The 11448-nt window shown below is 38.9% G+C and overlaps 1 protein-coding gene across 1 annotated transcript in view; it reads left to right on the forward strand.

Moving 5' to 3' along the window:
• Positions 1-22: 22 nt before the first annotated feature.
• The window catches only part of LOC103582091 (clathrin heavy chain 1-like), a gene marked incomplete at its 3' end in the record, with an annotated part of 26109 nt that continues 14683 nt past the window's right edge, over positions 23-11448 (forward strand). The window contains exon 1 of the mRNA XM_008563776.1: positions 23-165. Within this exon, the coding sequence (XP_008561998.1) occupies positions 124-165 (42 nt within the window). The remainder of the gene's footprint in view (positions 166-11448) is intronic.

Here is an 11448-nt window from a genome sequence, read left to right on the forward strand (position 1 = left end):
TGGAGAGTAGCCTGCTGAGCCCATCCTCCCCCCTTCCCTTCTCCTCCTCTCCCTTGGAGAGCCCGGGCAGCCACTGCCCCGCAGCCCCAGTGACAGGAGGAGACCGTACCCCCCGACAGCGCCATGGCCCAGATTCTGCCAATTCGTTTTCAGGAGCATCTCCAGGTGCGGTGGGCCCGGACTGGTGAGGGCTGTGGAGAGGGTGGTAGGAAGGAAGAAGCTGGAGTCTGGGTCTGAACAGAATTGGGGGGGGTCGGTGTTTGGGGCAGATGGGGAAGGGGACACTCTCTTAGAAAGCTTAAAGGGTTAAATGATGTGCGGCTTGGATGGAAAGGACGAGATCGGGGTGCAAAAGACGGCGAGGCCAGGCTGCGTCCGAGGGCCTCTCTTTCTTCCTGGATGGAAAGAACTGAGCGTACTGACTCCCCCACTCCCCGTTTTATTCAGTTCATTCATTTGGGTTGGGGGGCAGGAGCGGGGGATTCTTCCATATTTCTCTCCGAGCACCAATTCTCATCACGCCTTGAGCCAGTACAGGACTGTCACTTTCCATTCCTCTTCTCTTTCCTCCACCGTATCTGCACCCAGGAGTTGTGGGTCGGGTGGGTCGGGGAGGAGCAACCTTTTTTTCCCTCCCTCTGCGGCTCTCAACTGAGAAAGGCACCTTTCCCAGGGGTTGGGGGGAGGACGACGGTGGCCTGTCTCTTACCTTCCCCGAGGCTATAAGAACGGAAGGTCACTGAAGAAAAAGGATAGAATGGGGGACGCATTTCTCAGGGCGGTGTCAATATGAGTGTGCGGTCAGTGTCCCTAGAGGAACTCGCCTTTCCCCCCCCTTTATTTCTCTGAGGATGGTGTGGCTCTTAACCCCTCTGGTTCTAGAAAGTGGGACAGAGTTATCCAGAGGTTATCTTGGGGTCTTCTGGAGTATAGCAGATAGTTGTGGGATGGGCGCGAGTACCTCCCTCAGGATTGCATGGAATTGAACCGAGCCCTGGGGATAGAGCACACCTACTCTGAGACTTGCGGGGAGTTATTTGGTATGTTCTTCCCCACCGTTCCTTATCCCGGAGGCAACATACTGTCTTACCTGGCAACATGCCAGTGACTGGACTAGGCAGGTGACCATTGGAAAGCCTCACTGAATTGTCTCTTCCGAGCTTCTGATTTGCGTGGTTCACCAATCGTGGTTTTTACTTTCGCTGAAATAATTTATTTGTGTTAGTTTGCTTTCTTCCCTAATATTCCCTTAAAGAAGCCTACCTTAGCTCAGTCTTCTGAAGGGCTAATTTCATAGTAATAGAGGATGCAGTGGTTTGACATGAACACTAATATTAGTGACCTATTGGACACTTTACCATTGAAGGCATTTTTATTTACATTTCCCCATTGGTATTACATACATAGAGGATTCTTGTTAATAAAAAACATTTAATATTCAGACTATGAGTAACATAATTTTTATTTCTTTACAGGTATTATCATGTTTGCTTACACTAGCAAGAAATTTATTTCCTTTAAGGCTTGAAATGTCAAGAATAATAAATCTTTACCTGTAAAACAAGTTAAATAATGTACTTCCTTGGTCATTTATGGTTTTCAAATAACTCATGTGAAGTAATGGAACATACCCTGGCAAAAAAAACCCCACTATTTTACAAAAGGTTAAAAATGTTAAGTGACAGAATGGCCATGAAGTTATTTTTTTGTGCTCAATCCACATTTAATTGCTGTAGTTACCTCTGTTAAAGTGGAATGGCAAGTGAATGTGGAGGGTTGGGAAGGTACTGTTCTTGAGTGTGAAGGGAAAACACAGGCTCCTCCTCACACTAAAGTGCATCTGAAATATCTTTCTGCAGACAAAGGTTTGTAAACCATACATAAGAGAAGCGGGTACAGCTGCTATTTATTTTACACGACATATGTATAGCCCACTAGTAAATCTTACTTGTTGACCATTAGTGGTTTGAGTAATGGCTTCATTTCTGTTAAAGAGGAGAGAACTGTTAAATGATGTGAAAGATTGGAATCCAACCTTGTCACTAATTGAAGACAGATTTAATACAGATCTGATTTTTAAGTGGTTTGAAATTTCTGCAAATACTTGAGTGAAGCTATTTCCTTCTTAAATAATTTGGAGATTTTGAGTATAAAGCAGCTTTGCAAAGATACTTGAAAATTTTAGTCTTTTTTTTTTTTTTTTTTTTTTTTTCCCCCTTGACTTTGGTGTTGTAACACTGTGCTCTAACCAACTGACCTAACCAGGGCCGGCCCTCGTCCATTTCTTTTGAGTGCTGTGTCATGCCTAAACTTAAGCTTAGCTAGTATAACTATGGGTGTTGTAACACTGTGCTCTAACCAACTGACCTAACCAGCCAGCCTACTCGTCCATTTCTTTTGAGTGCTGTGTCATGCCTAAACTTAAGCTTAGCTAGTATAACTATGCTCCAGCTTATAGTGATAATTGCAGAAAGAGCCCATATCACCAACCACTTTCAGGATAATATATCTCCTGACTTCACATTTTTATCCTTGCCTTTTTAAAATTATTATAAGGGTTATTTTTATTGGCATCTTAGGTCTTTGACCACTGAGCTTCTGCTGGTTAAATAGCAGAAAACTTTCTGAAACAGTATGAAAACTGGAAACAAGAAATGAGGAACTTGAGGATAGAGTTAGCTTGTGAAACTTTTTTTAATCTACCCTCTTAAATTTTTTTCACCTTTTTAAAAATTTTAATTTATCAATATACAGTATAGTTGATTTTCATGTCCCTTTATCAATTCCTGCTTTTCCTTCCTCCCTTTCCCTCCTCCCCCCCATCAACATCATATCTGTTCACATGTCTTAACAAAATCAAGGAATTGTGATTGTTGTCTTCATTCCCCACCCCCCCACCCCTTCATTTGTTTATTTACTTATTTATTTTTATTAGCTCCCACAAATAAGTGAGAAAATGCAATATTTCTCTTCTGTGCCAGCTTATTTCACTTAATATAATTTTCTCTAAGTCCATCCATGTTGCTGAGAACTGTAGTATTTCTTTTTTTTTTTTTTTTGTAGCCGAGTAGTATTCCAGTGTAGATATACCACATTGTCCTTATCCACTCATCTGATGATGGGCATTTAGGCTGGTTCCAACTCTTGGCTATTGTAAATAGTGCTGCAGTAAACATGGGCGTACAGGTATCCCTTCGACATTTTCATTCCTCTGGGTATATACCCAGAAGTAGAATAGCTGGGTCATGTGGTAGATCTATCTGTAGTTGTTTGAGGAACCTCCATACTATTTTCTATAAAGGCTGCACCATTTTGCAGTCCCAGCTTGTGAAACTTTTAAAAGGTGAAGTGTAAGTGAATTTATTTTTATACCAATAACTACATTGGCCAACTGAAGGATCTGTCATCAAGGCTTGGAGCTACATCAATGAATGTTAATATTTTAAATTATGAAGGATTTTTTTTTTTTTCATTTTGAGGATGTTTACACTGATGGCAGCCAACAAATAAATGAGTGCTTATTTGAGCAAGACATTGCTAGAATTGCAGATTCTGGAAAAAATCTTAGGTTACATATAAAATATGTTCTGCAGTTCCCAATTCTTGGCACATTAAGTATCTTTATGCCAGCTGACACATTCTGTTGTATTCCTGGGTTTTGGGGGTCTTCAATTAAAAAGCCTCCCCACCCTGTTCTTTTCCTTTTGATCCATAAATGCAGGCATGGAATGTGTTTTTGAGTTGAAAGTTAGGGGTTCTTGCTATGGTTATATTGGTTTGCAAAGAGAAAGCAATGCTAAGTACTACTGGGATATACTGTATGCTTAGCTGTACTTTCTGGGAGAGTTGTATTGCCTGGAATTATGCTTCAGTTTACCCTAGGAATAGCTTCCAAGTTTAAGATGTTATCATATTTTTCAGAATATTCTTTTTTGGGGGTGGGGGAGGTGCTGGCCAGTGCAGGGATCCAAAACTTTTTCAGAATATTCTTAATGGTTAATTTACTCAGCTTAAAGGGGTGTGCTATCTTTAGTAAAAGGAAATAATGTAAGACTTGGAACTGTGTGTTTGTAGAACCACAGTCATTTTCATTCTAGTGTGCAGTGAAATTCACGATTGCAGGAACCTTGGTAGTTTGCTCTTGAACAATTGTTTCTGACTATAATTGGAATTTGTCCTTTGGTTTTAAAAGGTTCCATTTACATTGAGTCCTCAGCTTCTTTGTAAAATTATTATTATTATTATTTTTAAAAAGATGACCGGTAAGGGGATCTTAACCCTTGACTTGGTGGTGTCAGCACCATGCTCAGCCAGTGAGCGAACCGGCCATCCCTATATGGGATCTGAACCCGGGGCCTTGGTCTTATCAGCACCGCACTCTCCCGAGTGAGCCACGGGCCGGCCCCCATACTGATGTGTTTTGTAAGATTGAAAATATATCTGACCTCACACATTTGTTTAGAACATTTTGTTAGCTAAAATTAAAACACTTGTTATTCAAAAGTATTAGCTGAATATTATCTCCTTCAGAAAGTGGTGAGGATGAATGATGACTAGCAGCAGAGTTCTTGAGAGCCTGTTATGTGCTATAAATGATCTTCGTTCAATGCCCCCAGACACCTTTCTTAAACAATTGAAGAGAATGAGACTCAGCATAGTGCCCAGGGAACATAGCATTAGAATGAATTTTTTTTTTTTAAAGATGACTGGTAAGGGGATCTCAACCCTTGATTTGGTGTTGTCAGCACCACGCTCACCCAGTGAGCTAATCGGCCATTCCTATATGGGATCCAAACCCGTGGCCTTGGTGTTATCAGCACCGCACTCTCCCGAGTGAACCACGGGCCGGCCCTGAAATTTGTACCTGGGTCTTCTGACACAATATTTTGAAGAAATGGAGTGACTGGCTTTAAGAGGAGAAGTTATGCAGTTTCCTCGTGTGCTTTTTTCTGTTGGGCTTTGGTCCAGAGAGGTGACCTCTCTGTACTTGTTTAAAATGTGACTAACGATGTGGTATAGTGGACCGAACGGGGGTCTAGGAGTTACTGAGATCAGTGCTGTCCAATAGAAAAATAATGTGAGCCACATATATGTAATTTAAAATTTTCTAATAACACCAAGGTGTCAGAGGGATTGGATCCCCTTACTGGCCAGCTGCCAAAAATAAATAAATTAATTAGATTTTCTAGTGGCTATGTTAAAAGTAAAAAAAAAAACTGAAATTAAAAAAAGTGTATTAGTTTCTTTGATGTCTGGCCATTTAGGGGATCTGAACCCTTGACCTGGTGGAAATTAATTTTAATATATTTTATTTAACTCATTATACCTTGGAGTTATAATACCATGCTCTAACCAACTGAGCTAACCTGCCAGCCAGTATCATGCAGAATTTAAAACAAATATTAATATGATACAAAATCCATCACGGTCTGAAACTGCCTCCAAAAAGAAAATTTTAAATTAAATCTTTTATTCCATGAGCTCCCATTATATGCCATTGGTACGGTTTTTTTGGTTTGTTTTTGCAGCTGGCTGGTATGGGGATCTGAACCCTTTGACCTTGGTGTTACAACACTGCTCAAACCAACTAGCTAACAGCCAGCCCTGCAGTTGGTATATTTTTAATTAGTGTTCCTTAATCAGATGCATTTGAGAAACCTAATGAGTCATGTCTGATAAAATACCCATATGGAATGCTGGTCAGGTCTCTGTTACTGTTATTATATATGTTCTCCTTTAAGGTGGTAGTGAAGTGAATATTCTCACTTAGATGGGAAATAAGTTAATAGTTGGTATTTTAGTCCTTTTTATTAGAGTGAGGCTGTTTCTCTAGATTCATTCACATGTATGCCATGCTGAAACTACTTCATAAAATCAACTTGTCTTGTGAGCCATAGCAAAGTTGACAGCTCTAGGTGTCTTTTTTCCCCCTCCTTAGCCAAGTGCCTGTGGCTAATGCTCTTAACTCTAAGGGATGGCTGGAAGCTTGGATCTGAATGTATTACGCAAAACCCACCTGTCAGACTTGCATTTTATGAGTTTTTTGTTGTTGTTGTGGAAGAGACAATGTAAGATATTTTGTCCTACCTTTGAGGGAATAAGTATTCATCAAATCTTAATTGCCCTGGAAATCTAATCTACCAAAATCAAAATACATTGACCATTATAGCTATTTGAACACCTACTGTGTGCTAAGACCTCTGTTAAATATTTTACGTTCATTATCTCATTTAATTAGCAAGAGAACCCCTTCATGTAGGTGGGGTTAGCATAGTTATTTTACAGATGGGAAAACTGCAGTTCTTTAAAGAGTCACACAGCTAGCTCTAGTGCATGGTTGCTCAGACTTTAATACTTGTTCTTTCAGTGTGACCCGTTGCCTCATTTGGTGAATGATCTGTATAACTTGAACTGCAGAATACACCACAATTGTTTGTATCTATGCTGCGGTGGTCTTTGATACATACATTCTAGCAGTAGTCTGTTTTTAAGGCAATAATTTTTATATTAAGAGAAAAGTAGGGGCCAGTGAACTAATGTTTGACTTCCTGTGCTTTAAATGATTATTTAGATGATATCTTTTATAAGGGCTTTATCCAAGTTCCCACTGGAAAATTGTGCAGAATAGTTTGGATCGGGTTAATTTGTGACCAGGATTATCTACATTCCTCTCATAAGACTGAACTTCTCAAACTTTTCTATAGACTTTTCCTGAATGACAGGAGTGAATGAATGTGTTCCAGTCTGAAGCCACTTCTGAAAGCAGGAAACTTCTTTTTTTACTTTACTATAAATTCATGTTTTTATGTTTATACTAATAAACTTGAAATAGGAACTTGAGTAGAACTCAAGGTAGATAATTGTGCTTAAAGGGGTTGAGGAAGTAAGGTGGGAGTAGTTTGTGTAGCATAATGGTAGAAGAGAAAATAGTCACAAGCCTCTAGGGTTGGACTTTGGAAGCAGAACTGCCAGTAATATTAGTATTTCCTGTTCTGAATCTTTAGGTAAATAAGGGTTTTCTTTAAGTTCTGAAGTAAAGCACATTTTAAAGGTTATTTCTGAAAGAATAGGAAACAGGTACATTAAAACCACATTTTGTCACATTAAAACATTTAAACTGTGCAGTGTCCTCTTCTGGAAAATGTCTCAGATGTCTAATCTGAGCTTTATCTTCTTGTCATGTCAGATTTTTAGCTCATTTCAACTTCCTCATTTATTAAATTAAAATAATACTTCCTGGCAATTGTCAAGTTAGAATGTAGTATGAGTTTGTGTTTATAGCATTAGCCCTTACAGACACAAATATTAAAATACAGACACAGGCCTTCCCCACTATCCTGGGAGGAGTCTCCAATTATTCTGAGTTGCACATATGTGCCGTATCAAACCGTCTCCTCAGTAATTGAAGCCAAGATGGTGGAGTTACATAGTTACGTCAGACTCTTTCCTCTTTTCATTTTCTACATCCAGTCCATTTTTGGAGTAGGGAATTGGGAAGAACCCTCATAGTGATGCACACTGGGGTTCCCAGGGATTACAATTTTTGATGACCCTCATCTGTTGAAACTGTGGGAATCATAGTAAAAAGTGGGAATTGGATTGGGAGTTGCTTTCATTTATTTCTGACCAGTTGCTTCAAAAAAACAAGCCAAAAAAATCCTTTAAAAACTGGACAGAGCGAGGGCTGTCTGGTTAGCTCAGTTAGTTAGAATGTGGTGCTAACACTAAAATCCAGTTTGATCCCTCTATTGGCCAGCCACCCCCCCAAAAAAGAAGGTGGACAGGGTGAAGGATAGATCTCATTATTTGAGGATGAATAATTAGGGAAAAAACAATAGGTAATCCCCACTCTCTGTCTGCAATATTTGGCCATATTGAACTATGGAAATCTAAGTCGGGTTTCTTTATTTTTTTAGCAGCTGGCCAGTACAGGAATTCAAAACCTTGACCTTTGTGTTAGAAACCCTCTAACCAATGGGTTTTTTTTTTTTTTTAACCATAGAATATCCTTTAGGAAAGAGAGCTTCTTTATCAAAAGCCCCAAACCTTCTGAGCCTAAAACCTGTTTTTTCCCCTTATAAGCTGTTTCCTCAGTAGTAATGACAACGTTGTAGTCTAATGTAAACAAAGGAGACAATTTCACACGAAAATTGTACTTAATATTAAATTGGCTGGCCAGTTAGCTCAGTTGGTTAGAGCACGGTGTTGATAACACCAAGGTCAAGGGTTCAGATCCTTGCACTGGCCAGGCACCAGGAAAAAAAATCCCCAAAACCCCACAACAATGAAAAATATTGAGTTGATGTTAAGTTGCCAAATAATAGATGCTCAATAGTTGTTAATTGAATACGAAAGGTAGTTGTTTGATCATTTTAATATTGTTTTGAACTCCCTGGATTTGTTAATATCAAATGATTTTGAGATAGCCTATAACTCTTCATGCTGATTGTTAGTTGTTTCATTCATTTAATTGAACTTGAAATTCGTAGCATTTCAGTTCATAAGAAAATATTCCAGTGACTCAGTTGTAAAATAAAATGGTCTGGTCTTGTAATTTGTATCACCTGGGAGGCTGATCATGCTTTAAATGATTGACCCAACCACATAATGTCTAATTTCCTGGCAGGTCTCTCAGTATAGGATAGAAAAATACATGATTATGTGTAGTGGTGATAGAATTGAATTGAATGTTAATACTGGGCTCCCAATTAAACGTACATTAAAAAAAAAAAAAACCAACCATGGGTCATCGGCCCCGTGGCTCACTCGGGAGAGTGCGGTGCTGGCAGCGCCGAGGCCACGGGTTTGGATCCTATATAGGGATGGCCGTTGCGCTCACTGGCTGAGGGTCATGTGGACCACACCCTCATGTGGTGAGGGTTGCAATCCCCTTACCAGTCAAAAAAACAAACAAAAGAACCCAGACAAACAAAAAATAAATAAATTCATTTTGTGAAGTCATTGGGAAGTTGTATCATAGAATGAAGTCTCTTTTAGGACTTTTACAGTTTTGATAGTAAGGAAACTGATCAGATGTTTTAGTTATTCATACCAGGAAACTAAGCCCTTGGTGTCTGCCCAAGAACATTCATTTCATCCTTTGGAGGTCTTTATGTTAAGTTAACACTAAGTTAATTATAATCTCGAATGCTTATAGTAATCCTCTTTTCTGGCTCTTTGAAAGGCAGGTTTGGGTATATTCTGCTCTTCCTCAGCCCCTACCCCATCAGTTGTAGCTCTGGTAGCATTTGGTTGGTTTTTTTACACAGCAAAAGGAACAATCTTGTAAAGTCATACCCATCTCGAAGATTTGTGGCATAAAAACTTTCCTATATTCCCCTGCAGCTTGGTCAGAATTGACCTTCTCTGGTATTTTATCTAATTATGGATTATTACTTTTTAAGAATGAGTTTAAAATTTTTTTTCCAATCAGCAGTTGGTTACAAGGAAGAAACATTCTTTAAATCTTTGAGTCTCCTAGTAGTTTACCAAAGCTAACAGTCTCTCAGTCTCCGACTGTGGCTCCATCCTGAATGTATTGCTACAATTTGGAGTTCGTGACCAGAGTCAAAAATTCTAAGAGACAGTGATTCTCTCAAAGGCTAACATATAGTACAAACAAATCTATATGTTCCTGTGTGGGGTCAGCAGGGGTTAAAAGCATTTTGATTTGTTGCATGAAATCTGTGGAGCCCACAGAAAACAATGGCTGTTATCCTGTTGATGGAAGAACTAAAGGAATGTTACATTCTCAGCATTTTTCTTCATTTCCCGTAGAATACAGCAACTCAGTTTTTATTTGACGTTCTGCTAGATTCCAGGAAGGGCTCAATGAAGTGACTGCTGTCAGCATTTTTCTCACTGTGATTGATACTAGTAAAGGTAGAGGATGTTTTGGAGCTTTTAAGGGAAATTATGTTGAGTGAAATACTTGGGATAGGAAATTAACCAAATCTTCAAGCACATACTTAAAAATACCTGTATTGGGAGATTAATGATATCATAATGACATCCAAGTATCAGCGAGTCTCTCTAAAATTGTTGACCTTTTGACTCTCTAGTGGTAACACTTATTAAGTCCTTCTCAAGATATAAGATTCACTTACAGAAAAAGTGATGAAGGACTATACACAGAACACTTACAAAATAGCTTCATCTGAAATACATAGCTCATACATACTTCTTTTTTTTTTTTTTTTTCCTAAAAGATGACCGGTAAGGGGATCTTAACCCTTGACTTGGTGTTGTCAGCACCACGCTCAGCCAGTGAGCAAACCGGCCATCCCTATATGGGATCCGAACCCGCGGCCTTGGTGTTATCGGCACCGCACTCTCCCGAGTGAGCCACGGGCCGGCCCCCTACATACTTCCTTTACGTTTTCACTATTCAGATGAAATAAGGAGGAAGGATCTGGAAAGTGTAAAGCCAAGCACTAACTGTGAACATAAGTCATAAGTCCTCAGTAATGCTGTCATAAACACAAGCGGTTTTTTTTGGGGGGAGGGGGGAGGTTGGCAGTTTGCTGGTACAGGGCTAATCTATTTTGATTTTCAGCTGATACAGCTGGTAAGTGAGTTCTGTTCCAAGTTCCAAGTCATTCATTAGGAAGCAAACTCCTTGGGTATACTTATAGAGAAGCCAATTTCTGATGAGTTTTTGCCTATCTGATCAGATGTAAGAATTGCTGGTTGAAATTAGTAGGCTCACAGCAAACCTATTACTTCTGTATTTATGTGTTATTTGTAGGCACAAACACAATTGCAATTGATTGCTGAGATAGAGGCTTAGTGCTAACATTTTCTGCCCTTCTTAATAAATATATACTATGGTTTAAAATATTCATGGTTCATTTGGTCCTTTTAACAATATTTTCATAGTTCAGTCACTAATGTCTTCTAAGAAGATGCTGACTCACCACAAAGCAAATTGGCCCACGTAGATTTGAGTATGTATCATTAGTATCATGATGTCCAAACCAATCTGTTTTTATAACAGTCTGTATTACGATACCATAGTCCCAGAACTAGAGAAACAAAAAGGATAGAAATCCCTAAAATATAGAGTGCTTATGTGCTCCCACACTGTTCTAAGTGCTTGATGTGTATTAAAGGACTTTCACACAGCACCATGCCTTTTCCCCCCTCTAGCAAAGAGGCGCACTTTCATTCCCTTTTTTGTTTGCCCCATTTACAATCAAATCAAGTATATTTTCAGAACCACAACAAGAAAAACAAATTGTGAAGCCTTAAAAACTGAAGAGCATTTGACTTAGATTTCTGAATCTAATATTACCGAAGTTTTCAAAAAAAGGTTTGTAGTGTATTTCTTTGATTTTAATCTAATCTCTTTGGTGTTCTCACACTTAACCATTTTTGCCCTTTTTTTTGGTCTTTTTTTTTTTTTTTTTTTTTTTTTTTTTTTTTTTTTTTTTTTTTTTTTTTTTTTTT

This window comes from Galeopterus variegatus, unplaced genomic scaffold, assembly GCF_000696425.1.
Source record: "Galeopterus variegatus unplaced genomic scaffold, G_variegatus-3.0.2 Scaffold14871, whole genome shotgun sequence".
Classification (NCBI taxonomy): domain Eukaryota; kingdom Metazoa; phylum Chordata; class Mammalia; order Dermoptera; family Cynocephalidae; genus Galeopterus; species Galeopterus variegatus.